General features: G+C 46.5%; 1 protein-coding gene across 2 annotated transcripts; it reads left to right on the forward strand.

Moving 5' to 3' along the window:
- The first annotated feature begins 436 nt into the window (after positions 1-436).
- dctn3 (dynactin 3 (p22)) lies at positions 437-21,426 on the forward strand. Of its 2 annotated transcripts, none has more exons than XM_083648837.1 (7): positions 437-582; positions 974-1,058; positions 5,816-5,902; positions 6,438-6,521; positions 8,689-8,747; positions 9,598-9,657; positions 20,411-21,426. In XM_083648837.1, the coding sequence occupies exons 1-7, from the start codon at positions 481-483 to the stop codon at positions 20,495-20,497; spliced, it is 564 nt and encodes a 187-aa protein (XP_083504963.1). In that variant the 5' UTR covers positions 437-480; the 3' UTR covers positions 20,498-21,426. The 2 variants fall into 2 exon arrangements, with proteins under 2 accessions (XP_083504963.1, XP_083504964.1); XM_083648838.1 differs by having other exon boundaries at positions 20,432-21,426.
- Positions 21,427-22,838: the final 1,412 nt, after the last annotated feature.

A 22,838-nucleotide genomic window follows, 5' to 3' on the forward strand; every position in this document is an offset into this window, starting at 1 on the left:
CATGGTAATTAATTGTGCGGAACAGATCAAAGGAAAAAAGGAAAAGATTAAGATGATGATGGATGCAGCTAGAAGGTTCTTGAATGTTGTTGACATTTCTGGAGAGGAGATCGAGAAGGCGCTGAGGGATGAGTTCCCTCCGACTGAGTCGTAGAATGGACATATATATCGTGAATGGGAGCACTATGGGTGATGATACATGATGAACATTGTAAATAGACTCCAATATGTAGAAGACAGCAAACTCCATCCAGTTGGTGGCGGTAATGCACCTTTATGTTGGTTGCCAACCGACATAAAACACTAAAGAAGAATAAGAAGAAGACGACGTAGTTTACAGTGTGAGGCAGCAATGCACTAACCCGTGCCTAGTCTGCCGGAAATTTAAAGAAGAAGAAGAAGAACAGAAGAAGAGCCTGGTGACGCGAGGTTAGGTTTGGGTTTGGTGTTGTTGTGCAGTAGCTAGTACGAGCTTGGGCAATGGACAAAAGAGTGGACATGGATAACCTAGAAATGCGTCTTCAGACGCTGGAAAGTCGTATACACGGCGAAAGAAGAAACAGAAGTGGAAAACCTGCGAAGGTTTATCTAGAATTATCTCAAGGATGATGTTTGGTTAGCGAACAAGCTAGCTGTTAGCACTGTCACTGTCAGCGAGTTTACGCTCTGCAATGTTAGCTCTAAGTAGCGTTAATTATTGCACCTAACGTTAGCGCGACTGTTACGTTTACTTTCAGATACTTTCAGATATATCCTTATCAGCTTAAATAACAGCTCAATAACGTTACCTAACTATGTGGCCTCCAAGCCTTTGAATGTGGCATCTCAGCAGAACAGCATGTGATGAGAAGAACATCACTTTTAACTAAGACGTGGATTGGTATCTGGAGCTGTAGGCGGGTATACAAGCTACTGCAAAATGTAGTTATTTGTTTTAATACTAAAGTAATTGCTGTCTCTGTTCTGTTTGCAGTGTGCAGACTCCCTGGGCAGGGTCCAGGCTGCTCTGGCCAACACAGCCAACAAGAGAGAGCGAGTGAAGATCCTGCACAAGAAGAGTGAGTCACACACACTCCACTAGGCCTAGATTACCACACCGAGCTATCACTCCACAGCCTCAACGCGAGACTCTTCAGTCATTCTTCCTTCAGAGTCTCAGATGCGTGGTCCCCACAGCCACTGCAATGCCAGCTAACTGGCTGCACGCAATATATACGCTATCAATCACAATAAAACTGTACCTACCTCCGAGACAATGTTGTTATCCAAGATACCGGTGCCCTGGCACTCCCAAATAGTGCATAGTTTCCAATACCGAGCACTTTTTCAAATGGCAGAGCCGATGCTCAAAATTGTAAGCTGCATTACACCCTCCCAACCACTGAGCACCGAACCGATACATGCTGTGGAGCACCTAAAAACTTCGGCACTGACATCTTGGATAACAACATTGTCTCGGAGGTAGGTACAGTTTTATTGTGATTGATAGCGTGTATATCGCGTGCAGCCAGTTAGCAGGCGTTACAGTGACTGAGGGGACCACGCATCCGAGACTCTGAAGGAAGAATGACTGAAGAGTCTCGCGTTGAGGCTAACTCCACTATAGACCTGGAGTAAACCGCGCTATCACTCCACTAGGTCTGGATTAAAAGCACACTATCACTCCACTAGGCCTGGATTAAAAGCACACTATCACTCCACTAGGTCTGAATTAAAGCATACTATCAGTCTACTAGGCCTGGATAAAAACCGCACTATCACTGCACTATGGCTGTCACTGTCATCGCAACACCGCGGTTAGCCCTTGTTCACACAGGACGCCGGACGTAAGCAGAACTGAAGCGTGATGCAGGCACAAGCTGAACGGACGCCTAAACGTTTACACAACAAGCCTTCTCTTTTCCTCTCAGTGCCTCCTCTGCGCGCCTTAAACCCGCCTACAACTCCCATTGACTTAATGCCTGGCAGCTTCATACGTCACGCCTGGAAAATAGGACTGAATCCTGAACAATCACTCCAGCGCGGCTTCAGCGTGGCTTCGGCGTGGCGTGGGGCTGGGGGCTGGTGTGAACGGTCTCACTTGTTAACAAGGACGCCGAAATGAAACTGCGTCGCTTCAGCGTGGCTCTGGTGTTGCTTCGGCGTATAGGGTGAACGGCCACTTATACACTCACGTCATGCCCACTGAAAACTCAACCTGATATCACATCACTGCATGCAAATGAGAAATTAACGAGTAATTGATTAGAATTGCGACTGCCTAATACAAGGACCAATCAATGCACATGAACAATAGCCTATTAACATTGACAAAATAGCCTACTCTCCAGTTGATTTGAAAGTGTTGGTGACAGGGAAACCCCCCTTTTACCAGTGTGTAAAAAAAAAAGTCACTCTGGAACAGTGAATGTAGTCGGGAATCACAAGCTTGATTTAGTGGGGGTAAAAAGCGCTGGTATGACGAGGTGAACCAAAATGCTTACTTACCACAAATAAATCCAACGAGGAGGAGCGTTTAATACTCCCTTTGATCACCGATTGAGAGAGAGAAGCGCACACACGCCTCTCCACTGTCGTGAGAGTTATTGCCCAGTCCCACACACATTTAAAAGATGCAATATGTAACCTTTAGCATTATCGTTATATTATTATAGCATTAAAATGTCTAAGAACAAGTAGACCTATGTTATATATATTCTTGAGTTATGCACTTACATTATCCCAAATGTTTTCAAAAGTGCTCAAAATCCAGAATTGTATTATATTACATCAATGACACGGAGCGTTTGATGGACGGACGGACAACCCAAAACCATAATGCCTCCGGCTCGGCTATCGCCAGCGGAGGCATAAAAAAGAATAGACTACTAGAGGAATAAATGCAATCGAAACATTTATTTAGGAACCAATTATTTTATAACATATATATATATATATATATATATATATATATATATATATATTTATTAGGGGTGCACAGATCGATCGGCACGCATATTACTTTATTGTCACCGATTGCATAGCCGATCATGCTGCACGTGAGAAACATGAGGCAGCCCATTTTCATGTCTTCAATGTCTATCGTTTAACTTTCATATTGTGCTCTAACGTTTCTATCATTGTGTTGCAAAGCACACGCTTTGCTTTCGTCAGTGTACTCCCCTCCACACAGCCACACACCACACCAGACTGTCAACACACCCCTTGCGTCTTTGAATCACACAAATCAGCTGGTGATTACAGCAGACTCAGCAGAGAGAAGTTACCTCCAGTCCTCCCGCCTACCGAGGCATTTGCATGCTGTTAAGTCCGTGTTTGATCCATATTTGTGTGTATCCTCGTAACGTTAACACGTTCACTGCCAATGACGTGTTTTTACGTCAAAAAAATGAATTTTTTTTTTTTGACCGTGGGATGTGCATCTAACCCTTTTACATCTCTTATATAATTATTGGAGCCACCGAACATGTACAACCCATTCCACCGACCCACTAAGTGGCGACAGTGCTCTCCCAGACTAGAGGAAGGCAAGCAAAAAGCATGTGTGAGGAAGCCATTCTCATGAAAATGGATGGTGAAAACGCTTTCGTTTTCGCGCTGATTGCTGGCGGTGCGGGATTGCAAATTTGCATAATAGATTACGGGTGGAACACACTTTGAAACACGCAGCATAAATAAGACCAGAATCGCAAAAGCTTCATCAAAGCTCTCAACACAAACCACAAGAAACGAGCGAGCCGATCCAGACTTGCACTGCGGCCGCCAGCAGACAGGCAGCAGCAGCAGAAGCAGTGAGCCTGGTGACGCGAGGTTACAGCAGCAGCAGCAACGAGCTTGTGACATGCCCGCTGCAGCCAAGAAGAACACACACGGAGGGAGGAGTTTGAATGAGAGGGGTGTTTCCTGCTGTTATGGAGGAAATTACTGTTCAAAACTATTGTTTAGATGTCTGACGTAAAAACACTGATGCCAAAAATGAATGGTTAAAGTGACTGTTCTATCGAATTTCACAAAAAGCCGTTTATCTCAAAATAATTTTTCAGACGCTGAAACCATGCTGTATTCAACTGCTAATGCTTACATAACTACTAACTCTACAAACTAACTCTTTTAGACAGAGAAAGCACACATTCTATTAGTTCTTTTGAGATATTGTGTGTTCACAAAATCTTAGCAGAAAAGAATCCTCGGGTCTTGAAAGATGAGCCAGAATCCTCAAAAAAAACCTCTGGCAGAACCTACCTACAGTAAAAAAAAAAAACGGCTGGCAGTGAATGTGTTAATAGCTCCGGTTAGCTTTAGCCGCTTTAGCTTATAAATGGATAAAATAGTTTCCTTGGGTCGAAGTTATTTTTCTTGTGTAACAGGGAAATCCCGGAATGGAGTATTTTTGTTGAGTGAACTGCATTGAACTGGTAACATGGAAATCCCGAAGTGGAATACTTTTGTTCCTTTATAAACTGAACTGAGGGAACTGGACTGAACTACCGGTACTAGCCATTTAGTTCAACACAGTCTTGTGCTCCAATTATCTCACACACAAAAAATCATGTTGGCAGTTTCCTTTAGCCTACACAGTATAAAATATTGATGTAGAAAAAAAGAAAATGTGCTGCACTTTCAATTTGATGCATGAAATGTCGGCCTATATGTAAAATGGAAACTGTTCTATAATATAATAGACTGCTATAGCTGCTTAAAAAATAAATATATATATATATATATATATATATATACATATACTGTGTATATTAGGGCTGTCAATCGATTAAAATATTTTTAATCGCATGATTTCCATAGTTAATCACGATTAATCGCAAATTAATCAATTTTTTTTAATATGTTCTAAATCTACCTTAAACCGAGGTAGGCTACCTTAAACCTGAGAGCTTTGTGCAAAGATGCACTGTTGTATTAATATGGGTAGCTATTATCATTAGTATGGGTAAGTATTTGGCCATTGGTAATATTGTTATTATTGCTACTAGTTACTAGTTAGTTAGATATATATATATCGGGGATCGGTGATCGGTCGATGATCGGTTGGGCAGATATTTCTCATAGGTGATCGGTGATCGGTGATCGGTGGCGAAAAACGTGATCGGTGCACCCCTAAAATATATATATATATATATATATATATTTGCGGTAACCGCGACTGTTTGATTGGCTCCGCTAATTTGTGCGGCATGGAAAAAATCAATACCGTGGCAGCCCTCGGCCTGGCTTAGAGGTGTGTTGTAACATTTTGGGGAAGGGTTTGCTGAGTGTGTGCTGTCTGCAGCAACACTGCTGCTTCGCATTGGTACAGTTAGTTACAGCTGCCCAGTATAACGGCAGGCCTAGTGCTGGCTGCTGAGCAGCTCCACTGGAACAGCAGAGGCAACAGTAGCAGTGCCTTGCTGAAGGGCAGTTCAGCAGTAGATGTTAAAGCAGGACTAAACCCCCAAGTTTTCTGGCAAAACGGTATTCTACTTGATTTGAAAACTCTGCAGGCAAGATGGCCGCCTATAGTCCCTTGTACCCTGGCAGAATTCCTAGCCCATAAACTAACATAACTTGGTCAATAAGTATGTAACATACAAAATAAAACAAACAGTAATGTCTTCATTCAAGACTTCAAGACTAATAATTGTAAACACAACAATATCTCTATCAAATTTATCATTATTATAGTTTTAGTCATGATCATGCTGTAGCCCTTTTGCCTGGTGAAGTGAAACAAAAAGACCCAACTTCAAAGTGTGTGTGTGTGTGTGTGTGTGTGTGTGTGTGTGTGTGTGTGTGTGTGTGTGTGTTTTGACCTGTGGTGCAGTTGAGGACCTGCTAAAGTACCTGGACCCCCAGTTCACCGACCACATCGCTGTCCCTGACGCCATGAAGCTGGAGTTCATCCTGGCAGGTAAGAAGCAGAATGGGGGACCCTAAAACATGTACTTACATTTACTAATGGTGTTCATGTTAACTAAGAAATGTATTGTTGAGGCATGAAGATACTGAGGTTAATGTTAGAATGAGCTTACGGTCAAGGCTGTTTGACCTGCTTGACTACCCGTTAAGCAGGTCTTAATTAATGTACCCTTATTGTAAAGTGTTACCCTTTATTTGCTGACTATAAAGCAGGAAAGTATTTTTTGTGAAGTGCTATACACGGAAGGGGTATTAGCATATTGTATAGAATAATCATGTTAAGTTATGACAGCAAAGAGATTTTGAATCTAAAAAGACTATACAGCAGCAAATAACTATCAAAAGGCTAGTGTGAGAGATGACAAGGAAATAGCAACTCTTAGCAAATCACAAGCTAGGTTATTCAGGTAAAGAGTAGATTGCAGCAGTTGGCAGGGATTTGTCGTCAATATCCACACAGGGCGATCAGATTCAGTACATACATGTGGGCAAAAACAAGAGGTGTTTGTCTGTGTCTCCGTCTCCAGAGGAGGACTTCCTGCTCTCCCAGGCTGCTCTGCTGGAGCTGGTGAGCAGCCGGCAGCCCCTACTGGACAGCAACTACATCAGAGGTGGGTTTGTTTCAGCTGGCTGTATGTACCGTAGCAGGGCAGAGTTTAGTCATGGGCTGCGGTCAAATAGCCAAAAAAAGACATCCTAACTCCTTTTCTTAACCACTTTTCCTCGACCTGAATGGAAAACGTCATGAGGTCAAGGAAAGATGTGAAGGAGAATTCATAAGGACTTAGCAAAGACACCCGCGGTGCTGCTGAGAGAATCAAACTGCACTTAACCGTAAGCTGGCTTCACATGATGAGAGATCTGCTCACCGCGAGCTCGAGCAACGAGCCGCAGCAGCTTTTGCTAGGCGACATTGGTTGAGCTATGAAACGTCAGCGGTAACTGTCAGTTTAAATTAATAATTTGAACTTTGAGCGCAGGCCTCTGTTGCGAATTGGAGCAGTGTGCGACGCCAAGGGCAAATTAGTACAAGTGATGCTTTTATTTAAAGTGTTCAAGTGTTTTGTAGTCTTCTCTTTCAGTGATGTAGTGTTTTGCTGTTGTGTTTCACCTGAACACTGAGACACGACAGGGTGTGTGAAGCACAAAGGCCTGTTAGATGTTTCAGTGTAGCACCAAGGCCTGTTAGTTGTTTCAGTGTAGCACCAAGGCCTGTTAGTTGTTTCAGTGTAGCACCAAGGCCTGTTAGCTGTTTCAGTGTAGCACCAACGCCTGTTAGCTGTTTCAGTGTAGCACCAAGGCCTGTTAGCTGTTTCAGTGTAGCACAAAGGCCTGTTAGCTGTTTCAGTGTAGCACCAAGGCCTGTTAGCTGTTTCAGTGTAGCACAAAGGCCTGTTAGCTGTTTCAGTGTAGCACCAAGGCCTGTTAGCTGTTTCAGTGTAGCACCAAGGCCTGTTAGCTGTTTCAGTGTAGCACCAAGGCCTGTTAGCTGTTTCAGTGTAGCACCAAGGCCTGTTAGCTGTTTCAGTGTAGCACCAAGGCCTGTTAGCTGTTTCAGTGTAGCACCAAGGCCTGTTAGCTGTTTCAGTGTAGCACCAAGGCCTGTTAGATGTTTCAGTGTAGCACCAAGGCCTGTTAGCTGTTTCAGTGTAGCACCAAGGCCTGTTAGTTGTTTCAGTGTAGCACCAAGGCCTGTTAGCTGTTTCAGTGTAGCACCAAGGCCTGTTAGTTGTTTCAGTGTAGCACCAAGGCCTGTTAGCTGTTTCAGTGTAGCACCAAGGCCTGTTAGTTGTTTCAGTGTAGCACCAAGGCCTGTTAGCTGTTTCAGTGTAGCACCAAGGCCTGTTAGCTGTTTCAGTGTAGCACAAAGGCCTGTTAGATGTTTCAGTGTAGCACCAAGGCCTGTTAGTTGTTTCAGTGTAGCACCAAGGCCTGTTAGCTGTTTCAGTGTAGCACCAAGGCCTGTTAGTTGTTTCAGTGTAGCACCAAGGCCTGTTAGCTGTTTCAGTGTAGCACCAAGGCCTGTTAGCTGTTTCAGTGTAGCACAAAGGCCTGTTAGCTGTTTCAGTGTAGCACCAAGGCCTGTTAGCTGTTTCAGTGTAGCACAAAGGCCTGTTAGCTGTTTCAGTGTAGCACCAAGGCCTGTTAGCTGTTTCAGTGTAGCACCAAGGCCTGTTAGCTGTTTCAGTGTAGCACCAAGGCCTGTTAGCTGTTTCAGTGTAGCACCAAGGCCTGTTAGCTGTTTCAGTGTAGCACCAAGGCCTGTTAGCTGTTTCAGTGTAGCACCAAGGCCTGTTAGATGTTTCAGTGTAGCACCAAGGCCTGTTAGCTGTTTCAGTGTAGCACCAAGGCCTGTTAGCTGTTTCAGTGTAGCACCAAGGCCTGTTAGCTGTTTCAGTGTAGCACCAAGGCCTGTTAGCTGTTTCAGTGTAGCACCAAGGCCTGTTAGATGTTTCAGTGTAGCACCAAGGCCTGTTAGCTGTTTCAGTGTAGCACCAAGGCCTGTTAGCTGTTTCAGTGTAGCACCAAGGCCTGTTAGCTGTTTCAGTGTAGCACCAAGGCCTGTTAGCTGTTTCAGTGTAGCACCAAGGCCTGTTAGCTGTTTCAGTGTAGCACCAAGGCCTGTTAGCTGTTTCAGTGTAGCACCAAGGCCTGTTAGCTGTTTCAGTGTAGCACCAAGGCCTGTTAGTTGTTTCAGTGTAGCACAAAGGCCTGTTAGCTGTTTCAGTGTAGCACCAAGGCCTGTTAGTTGTTTCAGTGTGTATCTGTTGTTCACAGACGTTCCAGAGCATGCCACCAAGCTGCAGCGCCTGTCACAGATTCACATCAAAGAGCAGGTGACTCTCGCCCTCTCTCTTTCCCTCTGTGTGTATGTGTGTGTACCTCCCTGTCTGCCTGTTGGTCTCTGTCTTTTTTTTTTTCTTTCTTTCTCTCTCTCACACACACACATTTTTTTTCTTTCTTTCTCTCTCTCACACACACACACTGGAGAGCTGCGCGGGCCTGAAATCTCGGCCCGAGCCCTCCCCGGCCCGTGACATGCAGACCCGTGCCCGATCCGGCCCGGAGGAGTTATAAAATTAATTGGCCCGAGCCCGTTGCGAGGCCCGAAGCCAATATTACGATATAATGGCACATCTCTCTCCCTCTCTGTTCCACGTGCTGCGTCGCCGCGCGGCCGTCCTGCGCAGCCTCTCTCTGTCTGTCTCTCTATGACTCTCTCTCTCTCTCTCTCTCTCTCTCTCTCTCTCTCTCTCCCTCTCTGTGTTCGGGAGCTGTCCGCTCGCTGTACATGGACGGACACAGCACAAACGGCTTGTTTCTCTCTCCATCTCTCTTCGGGAGCTGTCTACAGCTACTAATGTCACGTGAGGGTCTGTCTGTGTGTGACTGTGTGGCTGGGGGACTTTCTGTGCACTCCTCCTCTTTGTCTGACTGTGCTCTGCTGTGTAAAATCAAGCGAGTAATACAACATTATTTAATTGAATTATTGAAACGGCCCGACCCCGGCCCGGCCCGGACCTATTAATTTAAAAAAAATAAAAAACAAGCCCGGCCTCGGCCCGTTTTGGTCGGCCCGAGGGGCCCGTGAGGGTACCCTCGGGTTTGCAGCTCTCTAACACACACACACACACACACACACACAAGGTTTTCTCTGTTGACTCCACTCCTCCGTGTCTATTACAGGACCAAACTGAAGCTCAATCCCAAGAGGTGAAGAGGCTTTTCGAGGACTACAACAAAATGGTATGTTTATCCAAGAAAAGTCAGCTGATCATATTCAACATAACACTTAGAGCTTTCAGAGAGAGCAGAACAGACATGTATTCATATGAAAATGTTGCAGATTATTGCTTTAAAAATCACATTGCCAAATAAATAACTAGTGTTCAATTCTATTTTTATTTTTTTTGGGGGGGGAAACTAGTAAAAGTGACTGGATTCCAAAATTAAAGGGGCAGCTCACAATAAAATCTCAAATACATATTTTTCTTCTCACCTGTAGTGCTATTTGTCCATCTTGTGTTATTTGCCTGGGGTTTGGCGATATCGGCCCAAGAGATTTCTGCCTTCTCTCGGATACAATGGATCTGGATGGCACTCGGCTTGTGGTGCTCAAAGTGCCAAAAAATACATTTGAAAAGCTCAACAGCAGAAATCATGACCCGGTTACACAAGATAATCCACAGGCCTTGTTGTGAGCAGTTTCATGTTGGAACTATTTTCTATTTTCGACCAATCTACACCCACTAGCTGCTGCTAGCTACAGTTTCATGTAGCAACTTGCTAGCACCTAGTGGGTGTAGTTCATGGTGTAGTAGAATTTTCCCGAATTCCTGCATATTTTCAATTTATAAAGGGGGAGTAATCCCGCAATGGTTTGCGCAGACCGATCTATGTTTGTGCGGAACGGTGCTTAATGCATTCAAATCACTGGCCGGACGGGTTACGCGGGGTCGCGGGCGGACCAATTTCACTTCCGTGGCCAGTTAACAACAAACATTAGCATGCTCGCTCTGTCCCTCAGTTCTCTCTCGACATCAACGCTCCTCTGCTGATTTCTCGGTGGATACAGACAGCTGCTTGCAAACATGATAGATCGCTGGCTAAAAAGGAAAACTACGTCAGAAGGGGGACCTGCTCAGAAAAAACAAACCGAACAACAAGGCACTTCTAGCTGTAACGTCAACGTAACACCGAGTAACGTCAGTGTCAGTGATGTTTAGCATTACGTTATTGACGATGAAGAATCTGATATCGATAATGACGTTAATAATAACGTTAATCCTCCTTATGCCGAGTGCCAGTGATGTCAACGTTGTTGTTGCCACTCAAAATTTCAAATGGCGTTTCTCATAAAGCAGCCGTAAAAATCTGGTGGAAGCATTTTTAATAAAAAGTGAAACGACACAGAGATGGTTTATAGTCACTTCAATAGAACTCTCCCAAATGCAAAATTCGAATAGGTTTAGTTGCCAGTAATGATGACAGTAAGAAAGGCAGATGTAGTGAGCAAAGATGAATGATTTAATATTCCATAGCTCTGACCTAACAAAATCTAACTGACATCACTATTGTGAACACAAAACAAAGAACACTTCTGATATAATATGAATGAATGAATGAAAGTTTTATTTACGTGTCAGGACAAATTACATGACCCATCCCACATGGGATTATCAGACACATCAACATAAAGTAATTACCATATCGATTCCGGTGCATAAACAATACAAACACACACACAGCATGGACAGCAAAACACAGATTTAACTACAATATGTAGTAAGTAAAATATATGAATTATCTATCATATGTCATCTTTTTCCTCCTATCCCACGCATGTGAAATATATTCGGAAAAAGCAAAGATGTTGTCAAAAAGAAATTCAAGTATGGCACCTTCTTCAAAGTCTAACAAGTTTAACTCAGGGGAGTGAACTTTTTTAAATAGTATCTCTCGTAAGTCATGATACAATGGGCAGTACAAAATAAAATGAAATTCACTCTCCACTTCCTTCAACTCACAATATTCACAAATCCTATCCTCCTCCACCGTCCCTCTGAATCTGCCTGTTTCAATATGTAAAGGCAGGATACCACATCGTAACTGAGCACATAAGGACCTCTTGTTTTTAGGTAAATTAAACATAACATATTTTTCACATTTAAATTCATTTTTAAATAAACAATAAGTTCTTAATTTTTTATACTTGCTCAAACCAAGCGATTCGACTATACTTAGAATCAGGGGAGACAATGCAACATTTCACTCACAAAAAAAAGAAAAAATTCAATAAACGAATTTCGAATTTCAATAATAAAAGTCGACCTTGATAATAACAACGATTATTCGAAAATTCGATGCCCATCCCTACTATACGCACATCGTCAAAGGGTGCTGGGTTAAAAGTAGAGCATTTGAAGGAAGTAGGCCCGCACACCAGAACTCAGTTTTTTCGACTTTATTTGGTAAAAGGAACAACGTTTCAATCAGCCAGTGATTTTCATCAGTTTCATACAATGTGTTCAAGTGGACTCCTTTTTATATAGGAGCTGGTTCTCAGTCTCCACCAGGTGCAACCAGTTGGTTTGATTGAGTTGCCTGGATTGGATGATGAGTTAATCAGTTAGTCAAGAGAAACAATACATTGTTCATATTCCTTTGGTTAACACACATCTTCCACCTGTTACACCACTCGTTGACACACTTCAACATCACTTGCAGATCTTCTTCACATTCTGAAAGCAAAATAATATCGTCTGCATAAAGAAGGATGCTTAAGAGTACCTGGCCACATGAAACCCCTATCCCCAGCTGTTTAACTTCTCTAGCCAAATCGTTTATGAAAACTGCAAACAAGGTTGGTGAAAGGATGTCCCCTTGTTTGACACCAGAGGGTGCTGGAAACCACTCTGCGAGATAATCATTCACTCTGATGCAGGCCAAAGGAGCTTCGTAAATAGCAGCGATAGCTTTATGAAACTTTCCATTTATCCCGATTTGGTGTAGCTTGTGTTTAAGGAGGTTGTGGTCAACAAGATCAAACGCCTTCTGGAAATCAATAAAACAACAGAAAGTGGGTTTTTTATACTTCATTCTAGTCCTAACTACAGTGGTCACAACATAAATATTATCAATGCAGGCTCTTCCTTTTCTGAAGCCATTTTGCTCCTCTTCTAATAATCCGTTATGCTCGAAGAAATGCGACAGTCTATTATTCAAAACAGAAGAATATAATTTATAAACAGTGCTTAGTAAGCTAATTCCACTGTAATTTAGTGGAATCCTGGGGTCATCCTTTGACCCCAGATATTAGTGTGATAGTATGATATTAGTGTTGAGTATGATAAAATTAGTGTTTGTACTAGAGTGTATCACTTAATACAAAAAAATAAAGGCTTTCATAGAACCAAAAGCCTATGGCTTAGTCTGCAGAGAAAAACACGACAAAAGCCATAGTAATTTAGACTCCGGTGTGCAAACTACCGTACTTACTTTTTAACACGTTCACTGCCAATGACGTATTAATCCGTCAAAAATAATCCAACGGTTGACTGCCAATGACGTATTAATACGTCAAAAAAATTATATATTTTTTTTGACCGTGGGATGTGCATCTAACCCTTTTACATCTCTTATATAATTATTGGAGCCACCGAACGTTTACAACCCATTCCACCGACCCACTAAGTGGCGACAGTGCTCTCCTGACTAGAGGAAGGCAAGCAAAAAGCAGCCATTCTCATGAAAATGGATGGGGGAAAACGCTTTCGTTTTCGCGCTGATTGCTGGTGATGCGGGATTGCAAATTTGCATAATAGATTACAGGTGGAACACACATTGAAACACGCAGCATAAATATGACCAGAATCACAAAAGCTTCATCAAAGCTCTCAACCAAAACTCCAAGAAGCGAGCGAGTCCATCCAGACTTCCTCAAACAGCGGCCGCGCAGACAGGCAGCAGCAGCAGCAAAGCAGTGAGACTGGTGACAAGCTTGTGACGGCCGCTGCAGCCAAGAAGAACGCCCACGGAGGGAGGAGTTGGAAGCAGAGGGGGGTTTCCTGCTGTTATGGAGGAAATTACTGTTCAAAACTATTGTTTAGATGTCTGACGTCTTACTGATGCCAAAAATGAATGGTTAAAGTGACTGTTCTATCGAATTTCACAAAAAGCCGTTTATCTCTGAATAATTTTTCTGACGCTGAAACCATGCTGTATTCAACTGCTAATGCTTACATAACTACTAACTCTACAAACTAACTCTTTTAGACAGAGAAAGCACACATTCTATTAGTTCTTTTGAGATATTGTGTGTTCACAAAATCTTAGCAGAAAAGAATCCTCGGGTCTTGAAAGATGAGCCAGAATCCTCAAAAAAACCCTCTGGCAGAAGCTAACTACAGTAAAAAAAAAAACGTCTGGCAGTGAATGTGTTAAATACAAAAATGTGAAATTACAGTATTATCGCTTATTGGACAGGAGAAGCAGGTATTTGTCGGTTATAGTATCGCCTGAAAAAATCCCCCCCAAAGTCTATAGATCCCCCCCAAAATCTATAAATCTCCCCTATCTGAAGAACATAAGGGGGGAATTCCCCCCTAGTTTGCAAAGTGAATTTTAAGCCCTGACTAAAGGATCTAGATGGATAAATAGCACTACAGCTGAGATAATAAAAAAAACTACAGTATGTATTTTGGATTTTAGGGTGAGCTGACCTTTAAGGGGCCAGCCAGTGAGGAAGTTAGTTGCTGCCTGGGTCTACTTCGTTTCGAACTCAAGCTCTCACTCTAGTGCCATCTTCGCTGCGCACGCAGCCACTGGAAGAATATTATTTTTGCTCCAAAAATTTTCTTTATATAAAACCAAACCACCTACCGACAGGTGGTGTGGTAACCCTGGAACTGAGGCGGCCACCCACATTCCTTTCCCCGTGACGACATCACGTCTGCCCAGATTCCAGGAGGCCACTCCTTCGTTCTTCCAGCCCACTGAGGACGTTATTATTCAGAGCTCCGTGTGCTAATTAACGTTTGCGCTCTCTAGCCGAGCTAATTCCGTCTTATTGCCCGACTAAACAAGGCGTACGGTGGACGAGATTCTTCAGGCTTCGGGGACCCGTTCCTGCATCTCTTCACCAGCGGCGACGGACGAGCTCATCAAAAGCTAAGGGCGCCTTGCCTTTTATTGTGTTGTTAGCACATTCTGCTTACGCTACCGCCATGTAGCTTGCATACGTTCACCCCGGCTGGGGTAACGTTTGAATCTGAGAGTATTAACTTGAGTGTGTTGCCGCTCTCAGTGCTTAACTAGATAGCTAGCTTGCATCCGTGCGAATAGCATCAACTAGCTTCTCCTCGGTCGAGGAGTTTATTCCTAGAGTGACTAGTAAGCTTGGCTCGCGCTTGTCTCTCTTGCTTATACCGTGACACGTTGTTACCGTTGCACGTGCCTGTTCACTAGCCTCTGGGTGGCTTACTGCCTAGCTTCTGCGGTTTTCACACGTGTGCTGCCTTCCCTTCGTCAGGCTATTAGCCACTTTCGTTACCGTTGCACGTGCATGTTCGCTAGCCTCCGGTGGCTTACTGCCTAGCTTCTTCACGCTAGTTTCCTAGCTTTCTTACGGTACAACCGCTAACCGGGTACAGCCTGCGGGAGCTTGCTGCTAGTTAGCTTGCCGTTTCTCGTGCTATGAGCATGGAGAAGGGAGAGTCAGCGAGGGGGTGCGCCGTGTGCAAAGCTACGTTGGCCGACTTTGACCGGCACGATAGGTGCGTGTTCTGCCTTGGGCACGAGCACGCTGCACGGGCGCTTTTGATCCCTCGGTCTTGCAGCCTCTGTGCTGTTTTCAAGATAGCCGTGCTGCGTGATAGAGCTAAGCTCTTTGTTGAGGAGGACATTCCTCCCAGCGGTACGCCTCTCGAGAGGAGCGTGTCCGCTGAATCTCTCCACCCTGTCGTGGGTGAAGCCCCTGCTGCTCAGGGCCTTCAGGGCCAGTCTGAGCGGGACGAGCAGTCTGAATTTAGGTGGGGCAATGAGTCCATGCCTCAATTCATAGAGCGGGGTGAATTCCCCAGGTACGACCCCCTAGCCGATACCCAGGAGGAGGTTTCCGGCGGGGAGGAGGGCTGGGACGGTGCTCCCACCGTCACTACTAATGCAGAGGAGGAAGCTTGTGCGGAAGTGAACGAGCCCTACCAGAAGCAGTTTAGCGGGGTGATGTCCAGGGCCGCAGCTAAGCTGGGCATCGCTTGGGCTGACTCACCCCAGCCCCCTGCCTCAGTGCTACAGGGGTGCTATTTTCAGGCACGCCTGGCATCCCGCCCGCAGCACCGCTTGCCTGTCTGCGAGGACGTGGTCCGTGCCATGCAGGGTGGGAGAGACCACAGGAGACCAAGCCGCATTGCGCGGGCATGGCCCCTTGGCCTGCGCTGGACGGCGAGCATTCTCCAGAATGCCCCCCCTGGAGGAAGCGTCTGATCTGGCCTCCACCTCCGGCAGGCCGACACTGCCTTCGAAGGCGTGCCAGTTAACGGCCAAGCTGGCCGAGAAGTCTTACCCTGGCGAATAACCTGGCCATCCTACAGGGTTACCAGGCCGTCCTCCTGAGGGAGCTGCAGGGTAACCCATCCCCGGAGATGTATACCGAGCTCCGGATGGCCACAGACTACATCCTCCGTATGGTGGACTGCTTGACTCAGAACAGTGGTAAGGTGATGGCCTTCTCTGTTCTCACGCACCGCCACCTCTGGCTCAACCTTACGCAGTTGTCTGAGCCGGAGAAGAGGAGGCTGCTTGGGGCCAAGATTTCTCCTGAGGTCCTTTTCAGGCCATCAGTAGAGAACATGGCCCAGCAGCTGGAGAGGCAGCAACGGGACCCCGCTGCAGTCAGGTCCCTCATGCCACGACGGCAACGAGGGGACGGCCGTCGGTTTCTGGTGGCAGAGCGTTCGTGGAGCCGCCCTCCGGGGCCCGCTGCTCCTCAAACCGGCCCACACCAGCGCGTGCGGCCTTCCCAGGGCTGTGCCCCCACAATGGCTACGCCCCACCCGGCCGCAGTGGGCCCGTCCTGGGTCCCACGGCCGACCAGGATGCGCAGCCCTCGTCCCCAGCAGTGTGGACGTGGGGGTGCGGGTGCGGCTGGTAATCCGGCCCGCTCTTAGTCACCTTCTTTGGGGGAGGGGGGGGACTATGAGCCTGCCGTCGTTGGAGCTCAGCTCCCAACTTCGGCTCGGAGCTCAGCAGGGATCTGCTCAGTCCGCCCGATTTGCTGGCGCTATGCTCCCAGCAGGGATGGCAGCTTGCCAAGGTCTGGGCTCGGGGCCAGCCTTCTTGTAGCTTTAGGGACAAGCCCACCGTCCTCGGTGCCCATGGCCCGAGTTCGGTCGGGAGCTCTCCTTGGGTCTCATGCCCGTCAATAAAGCTCGCCTTGGTCCATGGCCACGGCCGGGCCTCGGCTGGTAGCATCCAGGACAAGCCCACCGTCAATGGCGCCGCATGCCCATTGTCGGTCGGGAGCTCTCCTATGGACCACGCCCCCGGACAGGGGCCCGCCTTCGGTGTGCGGTCGGGCTCGAAAGAGGACTTCGTCCCCGCAGTCCTCCCAGCCCGTGAAAGTCACGCGGCGGGAGGGTTACTCCGATCCGGCGCACCCACGGGGTGCGTCAGTAGCCGGGGTTTGCATAAGGGATGTTCCCCCGGCATGCCCAGCATCTACGGAGCTTGCCATGCGACTGGTGGGCGCAGCCTCTCACGCCCTGCTCCCCCCAATTTCTCCCCCCATCTGGGCATCGGATCAGGTCCCGGTGCCCAACAATATACACATGACCAAAGGTGACGCTCTCCAGTTTGCCAGACCTCCACCCACGTTCGACGGGGTCCCCGATTCGGCCGTGGAGGGGAGGTCCCTGGACATACTCCGCAAGGAGGTTACACTGCTCGCCAAGGGGGCGATTCGCTCGGTCCCCAAGGCAGAGGTGCGCTCGGGTTTCTATCACAGGTACTTGCCGTGCCCAAGAAGGACGGTTCCATGCGTCCAATTCTGGACCTTCGGCGTCTCAACAAGACGCTGAGGAAGTTCCCTTTCCGAATGCTCTCTTTCCCCCACCTTTTCAATGCATTGAGGCCGGGCGATTTCTTTACTTCCGTGGATCTGAAAGACGCGTTCTTCCATGTCCCCGTGGTTCAGAGGCACAGGAAATACCTGAGGTTCTCCTTCCTGGGAAAGGCTTATGAATTCTGTGTCCTGCCGTTCGGCATGTCTTTGAGCCCACGAACCTTCACGGTGTGCGTGGAGACAGCCCTGGCTCCCCTCCGCGCAAGTGGGATTTGCGTCTTCCTCTATCTCGACGACGCTCTCATAGTGGCGGACTCGAGGGTCCGTGCCATGGAACACACCAAGATGGTGACAGATCACCTGCAGACCTTGGGGTTTTTGGTGAACTGGCAGAAGAGTTGCCTCGTCCCAGCGCAGGTGGCAACCTTCCTGGGGCTCGAGCTGGACTCTCGGGCCATACTGGCCCACCTTTCGCCCATGTGACAGGTCACACAGTGCGGACGGCAAAGACACTAAGTCTGTGTCCCTCTGTGTCAGTGCATCAGTGCACAGTCATGCTGGGGCTGATGGCCTCAGCGGTGCATGTGCTCCCACTGGGGAGGCTACACATGCGCCCGTTCCAGATCTGGTTTCTCAGGCATCGCCTGGACCCGGCCAGGGACCATCATTGCAGGGTTCCTCTGACGTGTCCGGCCCGGCGGGCGCTGGCCATATGGGCGGACCCCCGTTACCTCTCGAGAGGCACTCGGTTGGGCCCTGTCCCGCTCAGGTTGGTGAGGTAAGCATTAGGGATGCACCGATATGAAAATTTTGGCCGATGCCGATAACCGATATCAACATTGCCGTTATGGCCGATAACCGATATTTACCGATGTCGATATGATCTGTATAAAACCCACATTTTTATGATCATCACATTTTGTACATACTGAAAAACACATGGTAACACTGAATTTGAAAGAGTTATGCATTTCTTTATTTGCAAAGCCTTTGGAAAAGCCCATAAATCATAGATTTACTGCATTATTTCATATCAATGTGAAGAATTTGGCTGATAATGATAACCGATATTAACATTGCAACATCTGACCGATACCGATATGACCGATATGTTAAAAAATGACTAACATCGGCCGATACCGATATGCTTGCCGATATATCGTGCATCCCTAGTAAGCATGCCTAAACCCGGGCAATCCCCGTCAGACGCAGTGGTGCCTCCACCATCAGGTGGTGGAACAGATTTGGGCCAGGTTCAGCCGCGCCCACGTCGATCTCTTCCCATCGCGGCGCGCGACGCACTGCCCACTGTGGTTCTCGATCCAAGAGGACAGCCCCCCGCTGGGTCACGACGCGCTGGCGCATGTGTGGCCCCGGGACGGGCTCTATGCGTTTCCCCTGATCCGACAGGTGTTGGACAGGGTGAGGGAGCAGCGCCTACGGCTTATTTCAGTGGCCCCCTTTTGGCCCAAGCAGCTATGGTTTGCGGACCTGATCTCCTTGGCGCAAGGTCCGCCCTGGGCGTTGCCATTGCGGGCGGATCTCCTATCCCAGGCGGAAGGGGAGGTACTCCACCCCTCCCCCAGCAGGTGGAAGCTAGCAGCCTGGCTCCTGAACGGGACCATTTGCTAGCCCAGGGCTTGCCCGATAATGTGGTGTGCACTATTCAGAGTGCTAGGGCTGCTTCGACATATCGATTTTGAATTGTAATCGAATTAATTAGTTAGGACGATGTTAAAAAAATGAAAATCGTAAAATCTATTTTTTTTTTACATACATGACACTACTCGTCTTTTCTCCCCGCTGTAAAGTCTCTCTGGGAGGCTGTGACTACTGCTGGCTCCAGTATGGTTTTCGCGGATGATGGGCGCAGAGTTACGTTGCGAACTAACCCGGCCTATCAACCTAAGAATATTAATGCCAGCTTTAGGTCTATGGTCATAGACTTGTCAGCATTCTGTCCCCCGCAGTTCAGTTCGGACGAGGAGCAATGTTTGCACACACATGCTGTGTCCCGTAAGGGCACTCTCGGCCTACATGGCCAGGACGCGCTCATTACGCACTTCAAACCAGTTGTTGGTCTGTTTTGGGCAGAGGGCCCAGGGCGGACCCCTTTCCAAGGATCACTTATCACACTGGATAGTGGAGGCGATTGCTTTGGCATACTCTGCCATGGGTAAGGTGCCCCCGGAGGGTATCAAGGCACATTCTACGCGGGGCATTGCGACGTCTTCCGCATTATTGCGCGGTGTATCGGTGGAGGACATGTGTGCTGCGGCCTCGTGGTCATCTCATCACATGTTTATTAGGTACTACAGTCTTGACGTGTCCGGTTCGCGTTTCGCGCATGCGGTACTGTCAATGGTAAGAAGGTAGTGTCGTTGCCTCTCCAAATGCCACACGGTTGTGCATGGGCGATTCGCTATGCGTCCGTTGTTCACCGATGCCTCTCGGGTCGCTCTGAGGAGTGCTCCCGGCAGCAAAGGCGGTTGAATTTGGCACTAGAGTGAGAGCTTGAGTTCGAAACGAAGTAAAACGTTAGGGTTGTGCTACAACCCGGGTTTTACGAGTGAGAACGAGAGCTCTCACTACCCAGCCTTGCTGCGTCGTTGCGCAGGCGGGCTGGAAGAAGGAGTGGCTCCCTGGCATCTGGGCAGACGTGACGTCGTCAAGGGGAAAGGAATGTGGATGGCCGCCGCAGTTCCAGGGTTACCACACCACCTGTCGGTAGGTGGTTTGGTTTTATATAAAGAGCAAAAATAACATTCTTCCAGTGGCTGCGTGCGCAGCGAAGATGGCACTAGAGTGAGAGCTCTCGTTCTCACCCGTAAAACCCGGGTTGTAGCACAACCCTAACGTTTTACGTGGCATGTAAACAACCCCTTTCCTCATGAAAAGCTCCGCCCCCTGACTCTCTGAACCCTGACCTCTGAATGACAGATGTTCCTGCTGTCCAAGCAGTTCACCCAATGGGACGAAACCCTGAGGAAGCTGGAGGAGGCCAAGGGCATCCGGCCTGTGGATTAGGCGCGCCATCAACACACACCTCTGATGATGATGATGATGATGAAGACTGTACTAAGTGTTCCACATGTTGTTAGTTCAACTTTGACTCTGCTGTTAACTCTTAGCATCCTATGTTCCCTAAATAAGTAAACATAAATCTTCTGGAGGGGTGAGATAATTTCACTTGTTTCACATCAGTTTGTCTCAAAAGATTTAATTGAATCCCTTGACATCTTGATGCCTCATTTCATGATTTTGTCACGTTTCTAGAAAACTCTTGAAACGGGAAACTATTTGAAGCAGGTGAAATAATCTCACCTCACTGGCAAATGTTTTGTTTTAGATTCAATACTAGCTCAAATGATCTATTAAAATGGAATGCAAAGTCTTAGAAAGTATGGAAGTGAGTGAATAGAGAAGTGTGGAAGACTGTTGTTGGTATTTGTAGTTGTGAAAAACAATGTTGAGCTAGAGACTGGTGTGGCCTTGCTGACAGTCCTATCGCCCTGCCACTGTCTGCATGTGCAATGTACAGTACAACCAATACCAAATCCAGTCGTGAAACTGAACGTATGTACGTTGTGGAAATGTAAAGGAACCCAGGGTGAGATCAGCATTATGACAAAGGAGAGACGGTGATTCTGTTATTTATTTCCAGACAGTCGAGCTTTTTATCCTGGTGCATTAATTTCACATGTAATGTAATACATTCCAACCCTGTTCTTCTGCTGCACGCCAGTCACAAGATTCCCCACCACCCAGTCGCTCTCCATCTGACTGTCTCTCTCTCTTTCACACACACAGACACACATTCAAGCATTTTTCCTCTGGGTGGCTCCTGAGCTGAAGAGAACTCACTCAAAGTAACTTATTCTTGTCAATCGTATCATTTTTAAATATGGTATACATGTATCAGACAGCATGACTGCAGCTGATAAAATAAACATTAAAATCAAAAGATCTTGGACTGTTGTAATGTGAGTTATTTGTCTCTGACTGGGGCTTTTGTTGGTCTCTGCCCTAAATCAGAGGTTCTCAAATGTTTTTCAGCCAAAGACCCCTTACAAGATAGATTCTTGTAAATCATTCTGATTTGTGATTTTGGGCTAAGCTTAATTGTTTCCACGGTAACGCGCTTGACTTTTAAATTGATAGGTTTGTTAGAATGTAATCCATGAACCATTTTAGATTTAAAGCATAAACTATTTTTATTGAACTATGAAGCTTTTGCAAAAAAAAAGTTTATTTTTATTTTCCTGATAACCTTTCGCGGTCCCCCTGGGCCCTGGCAAAGTCCCCCAGACCCCCATTTGAGAACCACTGCCCTAAATGTCATTGCAAAGTATGAAATACGATTCCCAGAGGTCCTCAATATTCTCTTTTTTACCAATTTTACCAATCGCTAACATCTCTAATCGCTGTTACAGAAAATAACCATAATGCATCAGCAGGGGTTCGCAAGTATTGCTGATGGCCAATAATATGACCTACAGTAAACCAGCGTGCCTCATATCAGACACAAGTAATATGACCTAAACCAGCATGCCTCATATATCAGACACAAGTAATATGACCTAAACCAGCATGCCTCATATTTCAGACACAAGTAATATGACCTAAACCAGCATGCCTCATATATCAGACACAAGTAATATGACCTAAACCAGCATGCCTCATATTTCAGACAAGTAATATGACCTAAACCAGCATGCCTCATATATCAGACACAAGTAATATGATCTAAACCAGCGTGCCTCATATATCAGACACAAGTAATATGACCTAAACCAGCATGCCTCATATATCAGACACAAGTAATATGACCTAAACCAGCGTGCCTCATATATCAGACACAAGTAATATGACCTAAACCAGCATGCCTCATACATCAGACACAATATGACCGAAACCAGCATGCCTCATATATCAGACACAAGTAATATGACCTAAACCAGCGTGCCTCATATATCAGACAAGTAATATGACCTAAACCAGCATGCCTCATATCAGACACAAGTAATACGACCTAAACCAGCATGCCTCATATATCAGACAAGTAATATGACCTAAACCAGCATGCCTCATATATCAGACAAGTAATATGACCTAAACCAGCATGCACAAGTAATATCTATATATATAAATTTGGCAATGTGGGCAATTTCTGTCCCGGAAGTGATGTCACTCAACTGGAAGTGATGTGAGTCATAAGACTGATGATGTCATTAGTGATGTCATAAGGGGGCACACACACACACACACATGTAAACTTAAGGGCAATAACATTTTGTGAGCAACACACACGTGCGCCACTAGGGCAGGTGACCTAACCCTAACCTAATGGGATCACACACACTCTGTC

This window comes from Poromitra crassiceps, assembly GCF_964638095.1.
Source record: "Poromitra crassiceps genome assembly, chromosome: 1".
In the NCBI taxonomy this organism is placed as follows: domain Eukaryota; kingdom Metazoa; phylum Chordata; class Actinopteri; order Beryciformes; family Melamphaidae; genus Poromitra; species Poromitra crassiceps.